We start from the raw sequence: 19,630 nt of genomic DNA, 5'->3' as shown, positions 1-19,630 counted from the left end.
ATGATTTTTTTATTTATAAAATATGTATTGATATTGTATAACTATTATTTGTTCTTAATATTATTTGACTCTGGGATCTCTGATGAATACAACTAACCCTCAAATACCTTTCAGCTCCTTCTCACGCTCTCTCCCTCAACTTCAACTCTTTTCGAATGGGCAGGTGACCCCTGACCCCCGGAATCGTGGGGAAAAAGCATCTGTGGAAAGAAAAGCAAAAAAAAATTCCCGCATGCGCAGTGCAGTGCCACACCGTCCATCGACAAGAAAGTCGATCCTGATTGACTATAATGCTGCATACCGCCCACTGCACACCGCTCGCATACCACCGAAAAAAATATCACCAACTAGTGCTCTTCGGTCTCGGCTTTAAACCATGCACTGTCGGAATACTGCTGAGAAATGGGCGGACCTTACGTGCTGATGAATTTCGGGACCCTAGTACAGAACAGTATATTGAGTATGTTCATGGTGGTAAAAGTAGTGCTAGGCCATTTAAGAGTGAAATCAGGAAGCACTTTTTTACACAATGGGTTGTGGAAATCTGGGACTTGCTCTCCAGATAGGCTGTGGATGTTGGGTCAATTGAAATTTTCAAGACTGATATAGATAAGGGTATCAAGGAATATAAAGCAAAAGCGAGTAAATGGCATTGAGGTACAGATCAACCATGATCTAATTGAATGGTTTAACAGGCTTGAGGGGCTGAATGGCCTAATCCTGCTCCTATGTAGTGACAGGCAATGACAATTATTCTACCTGTAGCTAAGGGGGAAATCAAAGTCAGCTGAGAAACTCCCAAAGATATCTCAACTAATCTTCCTTTTAAGTAGCAGGCCGCGCACTCTGGAGCTCCCGTACAATGTCTCACCAGCTTTTAAATGGAAAAAAACGCACATGCGCAGAATATTGAATGGGTCGCGCAGCCCCTTATATGGACCGTGTGACCCCTCAAAAATTAGTGAGACATTGGTCCCAACATAATGATTTATTTCTTTTAATTTAAAATGAGTCATTGCAGCAATTGTCACGTTGCAGGTCCTTTCCCCTGTGTCTGTTCTTTTATTATGAATTTGCAATCACAAGATTTATTTAATCCTATGCGTAAACACAGATGAAGAACCATTTTATCTGTTTTCATCACTGTATTTCAATTGTGATATTTTAATCCTCATCACTGCACTGTTGCCCCATCTCATTATGCAGTTCATAGTTTTCTCTCCAGAAATCATGAACAAATACATGTAAAATGTGTTAATATAAATGTAATTTTATTGCAGATAAGGTAACTTATTTACATGCTGCCACAACCATAAAAGAGATCTATCAAATATTTCCTGGTGGATGCCAGAGCTTGTCAGTAGATATAACAAGCACAGAATACAGTGTACAGGTTACAGCCTCACTCACTATACAACTCAGTACAGTCCAAATGCTAAAGGTCAGATGTTTAGCAAGATGTCAGTCCTACCAGTCATTTTGCATGCAGAAACACAGAAGCAAATATATGAGGTTACAGATTTGATCCTTTTAGGTGCTAAATACTGCAAATCTAAAGATGGTTGAAGTTTATGATTCAACAGATAATGAGTACTTGTTTAAAGCCATAACATCTTTAAATAAATTTGCACAAATAAATTGATTTAAAAAGTGCAAACTGAGGATTGTCATATTCAGGGGTTAGGGAGTGGGAAAGAATCAACTAATACAAAGTAAGCTGAAGTTGGTTATATTTCACTAAGCTAGATAGGACCACGGGTTCCACCAGTAACAGTGGCTATGTGCACTAGGAATAATCTTTGAGGAAAAAAACCACAGGAACCTACTGCTTCATATCAAAAAATCTTGAAGAGCTATTAATACCAAACTATAATTCTCAGGGAGTACATACGAATCTGTAAACACCAGTTAAAACAAAAGATCCACAATATAAATCACACTGAATACAATAGTATTTCAAAAAGTTTATGGCTTGTGGGCCAAGTCTAAGCTCACTGTTGTCATGTTGTTGGTTAATAAACAGAAAGAAAGTGGCTCCCATTAGTTAGAATAGGTGCTTCAGGTTGGTGTAACAGTATATGACCATTGCATAAATTAGAGTGGTTCTGTCACATAGTGTTTTCTAAATACTAGAGCATTCCGGAATGCATGTACATCTGACAGAATATGTTCTTGTTAGAATGTTTGCAGATGAAAGAAAACTGAGGAGTTGAAGACTGTCATACAAATTGGATTTTAACTTGAATCCTGCTTTCACTGTTTCTATGTGTTCTTTTAATAAAGTACAGGTTATTGATATGGAATTCTTAGTTTCATGATATGAAAACTTTCACTGTTCAGGAGCTAGTTGATGAGATTTATTGTCACACCTCTTTTCCTGATGTTTGATCGTCAAAATCCCAAGGACAAATTGAGGCCATTTTTGATGTGTCTACATCTATGCCATGTGAATTTTTATTGTCCTTGGTTGCAACTGTGCTTCTTTCTGCTACTTGTAGAGTGGGACTGCTTTCCTCGGCGTCCCAGCGACATACCATGGCACGTTTGCCTTTTTCCTTTCCTGCTTCATTATCGGTTATGTGTTTGCTCTTTCCAGTTGCAGAACCAGGGGTTATTTTGATTTCCCTGGGACATCTTTCAGCCACTGTCGATTTGTCCACTGGTGCATCTGGCACTTTATCTTTCATGTCTTTTTCCTTGTACTTGCCCTTCACTTTTACTTTATCTTCTTTTCTTTCTTTTGCTTTCTCTGTCTCCATGCCTTTTCCTGCAGATACCAAGGATTTCACAGATATCCCGAACCCTTTCACCATCGACTTTTTCTGGGGGATGCTGCTTAATAAAGAGGCTGAGGCAGCTGAAGCTGCACTCTTTTCTGATTGTGAGGACTCTGATGGTTCAAACTCCCAAGGACAAACATTTGCTCTATTAGTAGAAGCTTGCTGTAGGCTACTGCTTGATTGTAAGGGCTCTGGCATGGTCCCTTTGTCATTTCCATCTCCCAAAGCTACTTCCTTCTTCCCTTCCCCTTTCTCAATCTGGCTTTTCTCTGATGCCTTGCTTGGCATTTCTTTGAAGTCCCAAGGGCCAATCTCAATAACCTTGGCTACATTATTTGAATCCATATCTTTTTCAATGGAAATACTTTCAGGCTGATAAGTCATCGTCTTCCTAAATTCTGGGAGGTTTGATTGTGGCTCCTCAAAGTCCCAGGGACACACGTCATATTTCTCAACATCGCCTTGTGCCATCTGTTTTTGTTTAGTAGCATTCTCCACAGACTTTTGTTTGTTGGTGTTCTGAGCCTTCATATTTGAATGGGAATGATTAATATTTTGTGATTCCACCAGTGCAATAGAAACATGTTTTTGAACTCTTGATTCTGAAGGAGTAGGTGGCTGGTCTTGTAGCTCCCATGGACAGACTTCAGCTCTGTCAAACTGATCACTCAGTACAGAGTTTGCTGTATCTGGACTAACTGTAGACTGACTACTAGTATGTTGCTTCATTATTCCGGCTTTTGGAGCTCTTTTTGCCTCCTCAGAAATCGAAGAGTGGCTCAAAGAGTTTTTTGGTTGAGGTGCTTCCATTTCATTGTTATCTGCTGAGGAATGACTTTTGTTAGTATCTTTACTTTTCTGCTGTCCTTTATAATGTTTTGTGTGTTCCTCCATGCTTTGCGCTTTGCCTGTCATTACCAATGTTTTGTCCTTTGCACTGGCAATGACACTGAGGGATTTCTGCAACATGGATGTTCTTGGATGCAAGGGCTTTTTGTCCACACTAAAATTATGTGCACTAGCAGACTTGCACACTAGAGGAACAGATTCTGTAGAAGCGTCGGTTGCCATCTCATTGGTCTTTTTGACTAACTGTTTCCCCATTAGTGAATCTAACAGTCCAGTTTCTGTACTGGAAACTTCCACCTTGTCTGCCGCAGAGATATTGGAATCTTCACCTTGATCTCTCACATGGTCATAGCTACTGAGAGATTTTTGCAGTAATAATGCTTTATTTTTCATGCCGTCTTCTTTTGTTTTCACATTGGAGATAGTCGGATCAAACGGATTCCTCCGACCAACACTGATGCTGTTCCTGGTTATAGAAGGGTCTGTATGCTCCTTGTCCTCTTTGCTGCACTGCCTACTCACTGTTTCTGGGAGCTCAGTGATGCGCCTCATAATTGATCGTCCCAATCCTTTCTTAGAGCTTCTCTTTTTTTGCAAATGTGGGTTATTAGCCGTCATCTTTTTCCTTTTGTAGATCTCCAGCTGTGCATACAGCTTCTTCAGCTCATCCTGCAAACAGAAAACAGTAACAACGTATGCCTGAGTACAGTATGCAACAGACACCAGCTATCATGCAGTATATGGATCTCCACAAAATTGTAGATCCGCTTTCAGAAAAATAAAATGGCAGTTCACCATTGAAATCAATGATGATCGCAAAATTTAAAATCAGATCAATTTTGTTGGTCTATGTAAATTATACTTATAAACTATTGCAATGTTGACTTAGGCTGATGTTTGTTTCCTTTACTTCAGCCTTTTTATAAAGTTTCAGACAGTTTCTTGGAAAATTGAGTCATATTTTCATCAGTGGTCTCTTAAGAGCACTTTTACTATGAGGCATTGTAGTATAAGTATCTTTCGAGTAACATTTTTGAAACATTGGAATTCATTAGAAACATCTGACATATTTGGTATGGTGTTAGCTTTATATCAATTCAATATAAATGTAGATTAGCAAAAGTGATACTGTCCTTTTACAATAATTGTTCAACAACTTGTTCAAGTTGGGAGTTTAAAAATGGAAAATTAAGCGCGATAGATAATTGTAGCACGAAGCTGGGACCCTGCTGCTTAGACAGGAAGATCCTGGGCTAAAAATTCGATTAGGTCCGATAATGGGTGTGGGCCGATCACGCATCAGGCATGACCTTCATGCTGCCTGCTAATTGCCATGATTGATGCGTGCAGCCCAGTGCTGAGCGCTCTGCAGGGGGCCCATGTTCGTGCAAGGCTAGCTCTGTTTAAAGCTAGCCTCCACTTTTAAAGGCAGTCTGCACCTCTTAAAGGTCAGCAGCTACTTGAAGTGCTTGTCAAGGCAACTGTGACTCAGTAATGGCTCAGTAGGGCAGAGAAAGAGCACGAAGCTCTGCCGCAGCACTAGAGGCCTTAGAGCAGGGGATAGAACAGAGGTCTGCTACCCGCAGAGGGCCAGGAGGTCCTCCAGACTCACAATCAGAAGGCAGGAGGAGCAGACAGTCGAAGCAGCCACTGCCAGCAGTCTTGCCCCAGAGGATCAGGATCCAGTGCCGAAAGAAGTTCAATGACCTCACATGGGCGGTCAAGGTCAGTGAATGCATCTTCAAAAGCTGTCTCCCACCAATTGCACCTCTCGCCTCACAAACTGCTCAATGCACAACCCCCCCATTTCTCAGCTACCAGCAATCTCTATCAATCACGACTTATACCTAACATTCGGAACTTCACCTCACTCTTACACAATTAGCTCTGCTGCAAACTAGGCCCAGAGCTGCTTAACGTCGTCCTGCAAGGCCATCTGTAGTCTACCCAACTGAAAGTCAGCAGCCTTCCACCAGCCATGCTGCAGCCTTGGGGTGGCACTGTGGAGGAGCACTAGGACAAGTAAAGGCTCACGGAAGACGAGCACTAAAGGAATGTACAAGGGTGATTAGCTAATTTTGTCATGTAATATTGGAGTGAATGATTTATAAATGTGGTTTGGAACATTTGTTTTGTGGTGGCATTCATTTCAGCATTGTGGCCAAGAGGACACTGTGATGTTCGGTGACAGAGGGATGGTAATGTGGGGAAGGGTTGAGCAACGGAGATCTGGGGTTTCATTCAGGAGAACCGGTATTTGATGGGGCACTCACGGAAAACCCGACTAGAATGTGGATGTGCAGCTGCCTCCTCCCTTCCTCCTCCTCCTCCTCCTACTGAAGTGGTCTTGGAACCTGTGGTGGCAAGGGTGGCACTCTCACGATGGCCAAGTTGTGGAGGATGCAGCAGACCACCGTGAATTGGGACACCTGCTCCGGTGTGTACTGGAGAGCTGCTCCCAAGTGGTCAAGGCAGTGGAGCCAATGCTTCAGCATGGCGATCGTCTGCTCGATGATGTTCCTTGTGGCAGCATGGCTCTCATTATATGTGCTGACCATGAATGGTGGGGTTGCAAAGGGGAGTCATCAACCAGGCATCAAGATCCACGGCATGGCCTTGGACAACGTGGACCACCTCCCTTATCTCGGGAGCCTCCTATGAACAAGAGCAGGCATTGACGACGAGATCCAACAACGTCTCCAGTGCGCCAATGCAGCCTTCAGCCACCTAAGGAAAAGAGTGTTTGACGACCAGGCCCTCAAAACTGTCACCAAGCTCATGGTCTATATGGCCGTAGTAATACCCGCCCTCCTGTATGGCTCAGAAACATGGACCATGTACAGCAGACATCTCAAGTCGCTGGAGAAGTGCCACCAGCGAAGTCTCCGCAAGATCCTACAAATCCTGGGAGGACAGACGCACCAACATTAGCGTCCTCGACCAGGCCAGCATCCCCAGCGTTGAAGCACTGGCCACATTTGATCAGCTCTGCTGGGCAGGCCTCATAGTTTGCATGCCAGACACGAGCCTCCCAAAGCAAGCGCTCTACTCGGAACTCCTTCACGGCAAGCAAGCCAAAGGTGGACAGCGGAAACGTTACAAGGACACCTTCAAAGCCTCCCTGATGAAGTGCAACGTCCCCCGCTGACACCTGGGAGTCCGTGGCCAAAGACCGCCCTAAGAGCTCCTTGAGTCTTGTCGCCAAGAGCATGCAGAAAACAAGCGCAGGCAGCGGAAAGAGCATGCGGCAAACCAGCCCCACGCACCCCTTCCCTTAGCGACTGTCTGTCCCACCTGTGACAGGGACTGTGGTTCTCATATTGGACTGTACAGCCACCTAAGAACTCATGTTAAGAGTGGAAGCAAGTCTTCCTCGATTCCGAGGGGCTGCCTATAATGATGATAGTAGCCCTTGTCGCTGAGCAGCCACCCTTAGATTCGATATGCTGGCTAGAAGATTCCTGGCACAACAGGCTGGCGCAGGATGAACACATCACGACTGTTGCCAGGATGGCAAGCTTTCACCGGCATGTTGTGCTGGGCGTGGTCGCACACAAACTGCACATTAAGCCTTTGCGGTTATAGAACATCACATAATCGCGATGCGGGATCTGCCAAGCCACATGTGTGCAGTCGGTGGCAGGATGCACCATGGGTAGCCCGATATCCTGGAAAAGCCACCTGCCCAGAGAGAAGACACTGTGACATCCCGGATGCAGCAATGGATGGCGAACAATGAGATGTTTGCTATGCCGCCTGCTCCAGCCTGGAAGGACCCACTGGCAAAAACATTCAGGGCCACGGTCACCTTGAGGGCCACTATCAGCAGCGTCGTCACCCTGCTCTGAGGCTGCAGGTCTGGTTCTTAGAGGCGGCAGAGTTCTGTGCCCACCTCCTTGGTGAAGCGGAGCCGCTGAACACATTACTCCTGGTTTAGCTGCAGGTAGGAGAAGTGCTCCCTGAAGACCCTAGGTGGGTATGGTCTCCAGCTGTGAGTCACCCTCCCCTTCCTCCCTCTGCGAGTAGCTTGTCTTCTTTGCTGCCTCTGCTCCATCTCCCTGTCATGCTGCAGCCCAAGGGGGACTGCAAGTAGAGTCCCCATGACTGGGAGCAAGTGGTGTACTCGGAGGCCTTTCAGTAGCAGCCAATGCCTTCCCAATGTCCAGCGGCACTCCCTGCAAACTTTAACCACTTTTGTAATCTCTTACAGCAACGCAGTACACTTTCAAACTCTGCAAGAGCCAATACAAAAGCAATAAGGAAATTCCACGCAAGTTGGATGTATCCCTTTAAGTAGCACTGGTGGGGGGCGGGGAGGGGGGGGAGATCCCTCGTGCAGCCGGGCGCACGTTCAGCTGTGCGTGTTTAGAAGAGGGCAGTGAATGGAGTGGCGACATTGAAGATGGCAGGTCGTGTGTCAAATCAGCGTCACGATCTGCCCACTCTGCATACTGCCGGTGCACGCACGCTGCGCTCGTGCTTACGCCTTCACCAACGTGGCGAACAGTATGGGCCATGACGGAAGTGAGCGGAAGCGAGAAAAGACCCGCCCAAAACTACCGGCGGTATTGAATTTCGTGGCCTCTATCTATCTACGTGGGTAGATAGATTTCATCACAGATGGTTCAAGCTCCTCAGTCTGCAATGAGGAAGTTTCTGAACATGGAAACTAACACAACCTTTGCTCACTTTGGTGTAGTTATCAATAAAAGTATCAGGTGACCTAACACCACAGTCATTGATATTACCGAACCAGCCGATTTCATCCACAACAAAAACAAAAATGTATGGTTTGGTGTTTACAGGGAAACAAAAATCTACCTTTCACCCTAAATTAAGAAACTCAATTATCTGCAGAACTTGACAACAAGAAAAGTTAATAATTTTTACCCTAATGTCATCAGGATCTAGGCTGTGCTCACTCCAGGCTGAGGTGATGCTGCTGTTCAAGTATGACCCTGATCTGCCCATGTCTAGTTCATCTTCATAGGCCTCTGTTGCTATGTCATCTCTGGGGTTGATACCTGCTTGAAGAAACTAGAAGAAAAGAGAAACAAAAGGATCACATTTGGACATCACCAAGCTAACCAACTAACATGATTACATTTGAATCATTACAGCTCACATAGTTCCTGAAACTATTGAATCTATAGCTTGACTCTGATAATTACAAAGCATGCATAAATCTTCAGGGAGCAAGGATGTATCCTTAGATAGAATCATAGAATGGTTACAGCACAGTAGGAGGCATTCGGCCCATCGAGCCCATGCCAGCTCTCTGCAAGAGCACTTCAGCTAATCCCAATTCCCTGCCCTTTCCCCGAACCCATGAAATGTTTTTTCCTTCAGCTACTTACATAATTCCCTTTTGAAAGCCATGATTGAATCTGCCTCCACCACCCTTTCAGGCAGTGCATTCCAGATTCTAACTACTCGCTGCGTAAAACAGTTTTTCCTTATGTCGCCTTTGATCTTCTGCCAATCACCTTACATCTGTGACCTCTGGTTCTTGACCCTTCCACCAATGGGAACAGTTTCTCTCTATCTATTCTGTCTAGACCCCTCATGATTTTGAGATTAACAAAGCATAAAACATAAATACATATTCACCTTTAGGCTACAAACATTAGACTCAGACACCCTTGTAGAATGCCATCGAGTATGGAAACAGATCATTATTGGACTGTCACCCTTATGATTTTACGCACAGTTGGCAGTCTGTCCCATCCCCAGCAAGGACAGTGGAAAAGTATCACTGAATATACTCCAACATTTATTTCCTGTCACTTGTAATATCAATCAAAAGTAATCAAGTTTTGATAGCTCCATCCTGCTGCATCGACATTCGTGGTCTCACTGTCCTCTTTGATTGCCATATTTCCTCCATGACCAAAGCTACCTCTAAGAAGTTTGGGGAGGAATTTTAACCCCCCACTGCTCGATGGGAATGGTACATTGAAGGGAATAAAATCAGGTGAGACGAGTTCACACCATTTTCTCTTCGCCAGCTTTCAACTCGGCCGTAGCTCTCGCTACAGACAGGTGTCATCGGTGCTGTGACACTCTTTTAGGTTGTTTCAGGTCAATGACCCTTCGTCAGAAATGAACGGAGATGTTCTGCAAAACGCATCATACATACCTTTCAGTCCTGTCAATGCTAGGTAGTGCTGCTACTACTTCAAGTAGCACCTCCCTGATCTGTTTCTCTAGGTGGCAGGTAAAGTTTTACTTTGGTTTTCGTAGAATTTGATTCGCTGGGCCAAATAAATATAGGTAAAAATTTTAAATTGAACTCATCCACCTCACTCACTCCTCAGGAGCACCTCCGTTCAGTCCGTAAGCGTGACCCTGAGCTTCCGGTCGCCTGTCACTTTAATTCCCCGCTCCACTCCCACTCCGACATCTCCGTCCTCGGCCTCCTACACTGTTCCAATGAAGCTCAATGCAAGCTCGAGGAACAGCACCTCATCTTTCGTTTAGGCACTTTACAGCCTTCTGGACTCAACATCGAGTTCAACAATTTCAGATAACCCCATTTTTGGCTCCCTCTCCCCCACCTCCCCAATCTTATGCTTTTTACCCCCTCTTTGTCTACAATGGCAGCTGGTAATTATTTTGCCATTCACACCCTATCTAGACTAATGTTTTTCTAATTTCTGGCATTACCATTTCAATTTGGCCCATCATCCCTTTTGTCTCTCTAATCTCTCCTGTCTTCCATCCTATCACAGACCTTCCCCTTTGTTCTTCCCCCCCCCACCCCATTTTCAGTGCTCCTTAAGAATCTGTTTTTTTCAAACATTCATGAATTCTCATGAAGGGTCATCGACCTGAAAGGTTAACTCTGTTTTTCTCTCCACAGATGCTGCCTGACTTGCTGAGATTTCCGGCATTTTCTCTTTTTATTCCTGAGGTAAATTATTGGGAAAGACATAAGTGACATTAGGGTGGGGTATAGCAAGGGGACAAGGAGATGGAGAGGAGCCAGTGGAGTGATGGAAAAGAAGGGAATGGGAGGGAGGGAGGGAGAACAGCAGCTGAAGAAAGGGAAAAGCACAAGGCATAGATCATGAGGAGAGGGGAAGAGTAGGGAATGAGGAACCAAGGAAAGGATGGGAAAACATGTTAGGGAGGCTGTGCAAGGTTGGGGATAGGGTAGTCCATCCCACTAAAGCTGGAATCATAGAATAGTACAGCACAGGAGGCCACTCGGCCCATCAAGTTTGTGCTGGCTCTTTTGAAGAGCAATCCATTTAGTCCCACTCCCCTGCTCTTTCTCCGTATCACGACAATATTTTCTCTTTCAAGTCTTTATCCAATTCCCTTTTGATGGCTACTATTGAATCTGTACCCACTGCTTTATCAGGCAGTGCACTCCAAATCGTAACCATTTGTTGCATAAAAAAGTTTTCCTCTTGTCGCCTCTTGTTCTTTTGCCAGTCACTTTAAATCTATGCCTTCTGATTAATGACCCCTCAGCCATTGGAAACAGTTTCTTCCTCTTTACTCTAGCTAAACACTTCATGATTTTAAACATCACTATCAAATCTCCTCTTCGCCTTCTCTGCTCTAGGAGAACAACCCTGGCTTTGCCAGTATAGCCACATAACTGTAATCCCTCATTCCAGTAAATCTCTTTTGTGCCCTCTCCAAAGCCTTCTCGTTCTTCCTAATGTGTGGTGCCCAGAATTGGACCCAAGATTCCAGTTGGGGTTAACTAGTGTTTTATGTAAGTTTAGCATAACTCCGTGACGGAGAAGCCCCGGGGAAACACTCCTGCCATGCTCCTCGAACGTAATGCTAGCTACCTATACAGTTAAATTGGTGGATGACTAATACGTATGATGGAATTCTTTTGGCCAAGGAGTTTGGTGAACTTTCAGCAATACTTAAAAAATAAACAGAAGCTCTGAAGATTTTATGGCCACGATCTGGGAAATTACTTCGGAATCATGCCCACCAGTGCCCTTCCATGCTGAGCCCACCAGATTTTTCAGGAAGGTACCTAATTGGCACAGGGCTGGGTGCATCTCTGGTGCCCACCTCACGCATGCTGCAGGGAATCCTGACCACCATCAGGGGGAATTCCCAGACTGTCCTCTCTGGAGATTCCATGTAGTGTCTGATCCAGGAACAGGAAAAAAAATCCCCTTCTCTGGCCTGATCCCACCCCCTCCTGAGGGGCCATCCCCATGTGTTCTTCTGGTGGTCGGGACACCTCATATCTTTACGCTGGGTTCTTTCAGGGCGAAGGAAGCAGGTGCTGCCAGTGACCGGCAGCTCTCATGGACAGATTATCCAGGTCCCTGCCACAAGGAAATTCACGGCCATTACGTCTACACAATCTGAGATTGCTAGTTTTTTGTTCACCAAAGGTATTAAGGAATATGGGCCAAAGGTGGGTATATGGAGTTAGGTTGCAGATCAGCCATGATCTCTTAGAATGGTGGAATAGGCTCGAGGGGCTGAATGGCCTATTCCTGTTCCTATATTCTAATGTACACTGCACGTGACATCTAGAGTGGCATAATTTTTAAATGATCATTTTAATGTATTTATATTTGGTTTTGGTTCTCCAGAAATAAATTAAATACAACTGATAAAGACATTCAAATTCTGATGTATTCTTTGTTCCAATGCATTGTATACTTCAAGTCCCAAAGGGTATCTGCTATTCAAGTTTGTAATTATACACTATCTATTCTCCCACACTGCTTATACTGAGGCTGTTTTAAGTTTGAATTTATCCTTTTTCAATATTTATTGTTGTGGTCTATATAACCAAGCTGATAGCTCCAACTGACCCATAAACTGCTTCAAAATCGTTCTAGAGCAGAGTATAGAGTGACAAATTGCTTAGCTTGTAACCCTCAGAATACCCAGCAGGAGAAGTCCTGCTCTTTGAGTTGGTTTTGTAGTTATGCAGCTCCTTCCTCCTGGCTCAACCTGTCCACTTTTCAGGTGGGAAGGGAGCAACTTTTAAAAAAAATGGGTATTGATTGGTTAAAAACATAACAGCAGGCCAGAGTGTGGTTGGATGGGCACATGCACACCACTCTCCTAAAGGTCAATGGCCCAGCATGTAGTTACAATCTATGACAAATATTAATTATCTATTGAATGGATACATTTTTATCAGCAGGTGTTAGACGATCTCTGGCAATTAGATAAGGTCAGCTTTAAGATGAATTCACTTGTTAAACAAATTGATGTGAAATGAAACATGTTCTTTGTGTGGACTGGGCATGACGGGACAAATACTGAACCGCAGGGCTCAATTTTCCCTGCTGTAGTCACAGTTACTCACTTGGCGCTCACTTGCAAGCCCTGACCTCTGTCTGTCTAGAAATGTCATCTTCCCTCATGAACACTGCACTAGATGATGGCAATAAAGTATTTTGGTACAAGTGTAATGATCTAGAACTTCAGCTGGAATTTTCTGGCCTCCGTGGATCGGGAGGGAGATTTGAAATAACTCGGAGCAGGTCGGTAACCCGCCATCATCCCGCCACCACGCACCTTCCCCTTGGGGACATTTGCCAACGCAGCAGCGACCCAAGCGTCAGGCGGCTGAGGTAATTTAGATGAATATGAGGTACTTATCAGACCCTTAAACCTCCTTTTAACCCTACCTTTCAAATTTCTGTGGATGACCAGGGGAATCACGCAGCTTAGGAACCACGTCTGTCAACCTGAGGCGGAAGTTGAGTGACCATTGATCCAACTCATTAGTGCACAGCATGAAAAGTACAATAAAACTCCCACCTGACAACTGGGGCTAGAACCTTCACTTTTTTTGCCTGCTTAACAGCAACTTAATGCCCATTTTACTGCTGAAATGACATATAACGCCCATATATCGCCTATTTTGGCACAAAATGGAAACTGACAGACATTTTTAGAAAACTTATTGCCGAGCTTTACTTTCCCCACGTGCTTAATGCCGGGGAAAAATATTACTGCCCGCCCCACGTTTTTTGGGCGGAATCAGCAGAATGGGCGAAATCAACGGCCATAATATCGGCCAGCGTTAATTTCCGCACTGATTTAACGCCGAGATTCAATAATACCGCCCGCCCACCTTTTTTTGTCATAAAGAGCATATTTACCAAAACTAGCGGCCATGAGATTGCCCACCATCAATTTCACCACCTCGCAAACATATAGCCCACAATATCGCTCGCCCAACAAAAACACCCAGAAAAAGTAGAACTAACCAGAACTAATCACAGCATTACGGACACAATGTTCTAGATCACATATTGTGTCCTTTAAAAGGCTGCTGTGCTTCAACCTCGGCGGAGTTCAGATGTACTCTGCAGGTCGTTGGAGTTGATGTGAACATTTCTACAAACATCTTGACCATACTGTGACTGATTGGAATTGAATAGGTGTCTTCATCTGGACATTCCTTGTTTGTGACCAATCGGTGGAAAACAGAGAGCTACTGCAATGGGCCTGTCCTTTCTCACCCTGTCCTGGTGACCAATCACATGCAGCAGACTCGAGATTGATGAAAGTACGCTCCACTGCATTATGAGCCCAATGTAAGACGTGACAGACAGATGAGGAGGACCAGATGAAACACCTCCCGCAAGTACAAGGAGAAGCATTCTTACCTCGACTTGCCCGACACCACCTGCCTTCGGAGACTGTGCTTCCACAAAGAGGTTATCACTGGGGTATGCCAGCTGATGAGGGCAGATCTACAGGCTGCCAGCACCATCAGTACTGCACTTTTCATCGAGGTCAAAGTCACCGCGGCACTGTCGTTCTACGCCTCGGGTTCTTTTCAGGCCACAGCTGGAGACATTTGCGGACTTTCTCAGCATGCCACACATCGCTGTATTAGACAGGTCACTGAAGGCCTGTACGCACGCAGGATGGACTTGATCAGCTTCCCTATGACCAGGGAGGCACAGAGTGAGAGGGCTCTAGGATTCTCCAGAATTGCAAACTTCCCCAAGGTGCAGGGAGCAATAGACTGTACGCACATCGCGATGCGGGCACCTTTTCAGGCTGCAGAGGTTTTCAAGAACCGCAAGAAATTCCACTCCCTGAATGTCCAGCTGGTCGTTGACTACCAGCAAATTATACTGGCAGTGAATGCTCAATTTCCGGGCAGCATCCACGGTGCTCACATCCTGTTTGAGAGCACTGTATCTGACTTATTTAACAATCAGCCACAAGGTCAATGCTGGATGCTTGGTGACAAAGGATATGGCCTCGCCACCTGGCTGATGACCCCCTGCGTGACATACACACCGAAGCCGAGAGGCGATACAACGAGAGCCACAGAGCAACTCGCAATATTGTGGAGAAAATCATTTGAATGCTGAAACAGCACTTTAGATACCTAGATCACTCAGGAGGCGAGCTCCAATGCCACCTTGAGCAGGTAGCTCAATTCGTGGTGGTGTGCTCCATGTTGCACAACTTGGCTATCAGGAGGGGACGAGAATTGCCTGATGAGTCTGACAGTCCATCTCACCAGAGAGAGGAAGAGGAGGACGAGGAGGCGGACGCTGACATCAGCCCACACAATCAGGCTGATGCTGAAGCCATGCCCCCACCCCCCTGTAGTCCGCATGAAAGGGCCCGTGGTGACATGATAGCTGCAAGAGGCCGATAGCTGCAAGAGGCTTACATCAGGAGCTCACCAATGATCATTTTGCCTGAAAGAACATTGGTGTTATTTACAATGCTGACACACAGCTGGGTGTACAGGTGATACATCAATGGTGGACGTCACCTTGGTGAAAGTTAAAGTTTTCGTTGATTGTAGTTAAGTGTCATTATACCCTTTGATGTTAAGGAATCACCAGCGTGTAACGGTGCAGCTATCTGAGCCAATGAGCTACAAGGTTTTGTTAAATAAAAAACATTTAAACCGAACATTAGTCTGAAATCATCAGTATTTCTGTACAATCCTTCCCCCCACCCACCCCGCTTCTCCTCCCCACCTCTACCCCTTCCCCTTCTCCTCCTGACTCCAAGTTGCCTGGCTGAGGAGCTCCTCAGGCAATGCTTCATTGGGGAGGGGGGGGGATATCGGCCAAAACGCTGCTTGGACGGATACAGGAGAGGACGGTCCCAAGATGGGAATGAGCTCTGAGCCAGAAGCAAGGTGTTGCTCCTGGCTCTCATGTGTCATTGGAAATGGGGGTATGGCACCTTGGGGTGCAGTGCCACATTCCGGGATCACTGGGAACCCTCTGCCACCAGTGTTCCTAGCTACCAGCTCCAGGGCCTCCTCCATCCCTTCCATGTTATATCTTATTTGTTGGACAAAAACTCGGTGCCAACTATGTTCTTGGTGCTTAGTAGGCTTTATGCTACTGGTGAATCTTCCTCGTGCCTCCCACAACAGCCAAACAAGCACACACCACAGCCACACAGGCTTTCAGTGCCTCTGAGCTCTCTCTCTCTCTGTCTCCTCTTCTGCGCATGTCATGATGACCTTGACCTCCTGAATCGCGGGAATCGAGTGTTGCCATGCCGTTGCTAAGGATGGCGACACTTTACGGCAGAAGGTCAAAAAATTTAACGCTAACGCCCATTTCAAATTGCTCGCGGTAACGCCCATTCTCAAAAATGGAGACTAGGTACTTTGAGAATGGGCGAGAAGCCAGCGATCTGAAAACCCTTTTTTACCACCCACGCCGGAAATATCGCCCAAATACAAAAGTTGAGGTTCTAGCCCCTGGTCATTTTCCTCAGGCAGATGCTGTTGCTTACTGCATTGTCAGCACAGATTCAGCTTTCTAGAGATTGCAAGTGTTTTCAGCAAAGATGGGATCCATTGTCACCTATCACACCATTGTCACCTATCACACCATTGACAGCTTCCTTTTGTCATCTCTACTTGACCTGCCATCTATTACATAAGCATGGGTGCTGTTTATACTGTCTCACCTTGGTCCTCAGGATTGGACCACGATGAACCCCACTGAGCAGCAGTGCCAAAGGAGGCTCAGGCTCCAGATTGCTGTAGCAAGACCTGCAGCCCAGAGGAGCAGGTGGCCACGCCTTACGCTGTCAAAGTCACCAGCGCCATCAACTTCTTCGCCTCAGGCTCCTTCCAGGGATCTGCAGCAGACATTTGCGCATCTCGCAGTTGGCCCCTCACAGATGCATCACACCGGTCACCGATGCCATGTTTGACTGGTCAGCCAATTATATCAACTTTGTCACTAATGAAGCCAGGGTTACTGAGCGGGGGGCCTTTGCTGCTCTGACTGACTTCCCATGGGTGCAGGGCGTCATCGACTGCACACATGTGGCCATCAGGGCACTCCATCATCACCCAGGAGGCTTTGTGAACCACAAAGGCTTTCACTCTCTCAATGTGAAGCTTGCAACCACAGGAAGATCATCATGCATGTGTACGCCAAGTTCCCTGGCAGCTACCATGACTCTTTCATCCTGCACCAGTCCACCCTCCCTCAGCTCTCCTCCAAAAGACTTTCCGGCTGGCTGCTTGGAGACAAGGGCTATCTACTGAAAATGTGGCTCATGACAAACGAGAAGGCCAAGTACTGAGGCCGAGAAGATACATAATGAAAGTCACAGTTACACCAGACATTCATAAGCAGACGAAAGGCATGCTGAAAGTGTGCTTCAGATGCCTTGACAGATTTGGAGGAGCCCTTCAGTACGCACCAGCCAGGGTCTCCAGAATCGTCGTGGTCTGCTGCACCCTGCAGAACATAGTGCCGCAGGAAGGATTCGCGCTGCATGAGGAAAAAGGCTCTGAGTACACAGCCTCTCTAGAGGAGGAGGAGGAGGAGCAGGCGGACCATCAACTGGAAGCTGAGGATGTGGAGGAACAGGAGGAACCTGCAGTCCAGATCCCACCAGTACCTGAGCACTTTGCTGGCCGGGAGGCTAGGGATGGCCTCATCATGGCCAGAATTACTTAACTTCAGGCATTACACCCATATGACTGCCACATGCTGTGCCAGATTCCCAGCACCCCACAGCAACACCATAAAGCATCCCTACATTGACCAAGCCATTCCTTTCAAACTGTCCACCATTGCTGGAGGTAACATTATGTCTCATCATTCACTCCAACTCACTAAGCCACTTCCAAAGTTGCACACAAATTTTGCCATGACCTGAAAGTGGTGAAAATAGATATTTTTATCTGCGACACAGTAATGGAAACTTTACACAAACATTTATTAAAACTTCAAGTGGCTACCCTTGTGCATGTACTTGTGTTTCATCTTTCTCTTCTGCGTGCTTCAGTGAGCTGCAATCCCTGTGGCTTCAGCAGAGATAGAGATAGGTTGCTCACTTACCTGCTGCAACTGCTTAGACATTTTTGGCCAATGTCCTCTGGGGTTTGGAGCCAGTGAGGGCCCCCTCAAAGTCTGCTCCTCCTGCGACTGTGCAGGGGTAGATTCAGCCATCTGGATCTGAGGAGCCATCTGGGCTCCTTGTGTGTTGTTAGTTGGTAGGATTGCATTATGATGAGGGTGAGTGTGAGGGGTGGTTAGACAATTGGGGATGTGATAATGCAGATAGAGAGAGAAGGATGGGTGGATGTGCAATGTACGCTGGTGTGAGTAATGATGTGCAGGAGTTCCAGTGAAAAAGAAGGGCGGTAAGAGAAGGGATAACCAGCCATGGATAACCAAGGAAATAAAGGAGAGTATCAAATCAAAGACCAATGCGTATAAGGTGGCCAAGGTTAGTGGGAAACTAGAGGATTGGGAAAATTTTAAACAACAGCAAAGAATGACTAAAAAAGCAATAAAGAAAGGAAAGATAGATTACGAAGGTAAACTTCCGCAAAACATAAAAACAGATAGTAAAAGCTTTTACAGATATATAAAACGGAAAAGAGTGACTAAAGTAAATGTTGGTCCCTTAGAAGATGAGAAGGGGGATTTAATAATGGGAAATGTGGAAATGGCTGAGACCGTAAACAATTATTTTGCTTCGGTCTTCACAGTGGAAGACACAAAAACCATGTCAAAAATTGCAGGTCACAGGAATGTGGGAAGGGAGGACCTTGAGACAATCACTATCACTAGGGGGATAGTGCTAGACAGGTTAATGGGACTCAAGGTAGACAAGCCCCCTGGTCCTGATGAAATGCATCCCAGGGTATTAAAAGAGATGGCGGAAGTTATAGCAGATGCATTCGTTATAATCTACCAAAATTCTCTGGACTCTGGGGAGGTACCAGCAGATTGGAAAGCAGCTAATGTAACGCCTCTGTTTAAAAAAGGGGGCAGACAAAAGGCAGGTAACTATAGGCCGGTTAGTTTAACATCTGTAGTGGGGAAAATGCTTGAAACTATCATTAAGGAAGAAATAGCGGGACATCTAGATAGGAATAGTGCAATCAAGCAGACGCAGCATGGATTCATGAAGGGGAAATCATGTTTAACTAATTTACTGGAATTCTTTGAGGATATAACGAGCATGGTGGATAGAGGTGTATCGATGGATGTGGTGTATTTAGATTTCCAAAAGACATTCGATAAGGTGCCACACAAAAGGTTACTGCAGAAGATAGAGGTACGCGGAGTCAAAGGAAATGTATTAGCATGGATAGAGAATTGGCTGGCGAACAGAAAGCAGAGAGTCAGGATAAATGGGTCCTTTTCGGGTTGGAAATCGGTGGTTAGTGGTGTGCCACAGGGATCGGTGCTGGGACCACAACTGTTTACAATATATATAGATGACCTAGAAGAGGGGACAGAGTGTAGTGTAACAAAATTTGCAGATGACACAAAGATTAGTGGTAAAGCGGGTTGTGTAGAGGACACAGAGAGGCTGCAAAGAGATTTGGATAGGTTAAGCGAATGGGCTAAGGTTTGGCGGATGGAATACAATGTCGGAAAGTGTGAGGTCATCCACCTTGGGAAAAAAAAAACAGTAAAAGGGAATATTATTTGAATGGGGAGAAATTACAACATGCTGAGGTGCAGAGGGACCTGGGGGTCCTTGTGCATGAATCCCAAAAAGTTAGTTTGCAGGTGCAG

At 45.6% G+C, this 19,630-nt stretch overlaps 1 protein-coding gene across 1 annotated transcript in view; it reads right to left on the bottom strand.

Annotated features, from left to right (window-relative positions):
• Window positions 1-2,363: 2,363 nt before the first annotated feature.
• gpr158a (G protein-coupled receptor 158a) overlaps window positions 2,364-19,630 on the bottom strand; it is a 777,085-nt gene continuing 759,818 nt past the window's right edge. Inside the window, exons 10-11 of the mRNA XM_070880082.1 lie at window positions 8,520-8,666; window positions 2,364-4,298 (exon numbers count right to left, since the gene is read on the bottom strand). Coding sequence (XP_070736183.1) covers window positions 2,364-4,298; window positions 8,520-8,666 — 2,082 coding nt within the window. The remainder of the gene's footprint in view (window positions 4,299-8,519; window positions 8,667-19,630) is intronic.

The sequence above is a fragment of the Pristiophorus japonicus genome, chromosome 5 (genome assembly GCF_044704955.1).
Source record: "Pristiophorus japonicus isolate sPriJap1 chromosome 5, sPriJap1.hap1, whole genome shotgun sequence".
NCBI classification, from domain to species: domain Eukaryota; kingdom Metazoa; phylum Chordata; class Chondrichthyes; family Pristiophoridae; genus Pristiophorus; species Pristiophorus japonicus.
Note: the sequence above shows the minus strand (reverse complement) of the source record. Positions and strands in the feature narration are given on the sequence as shown.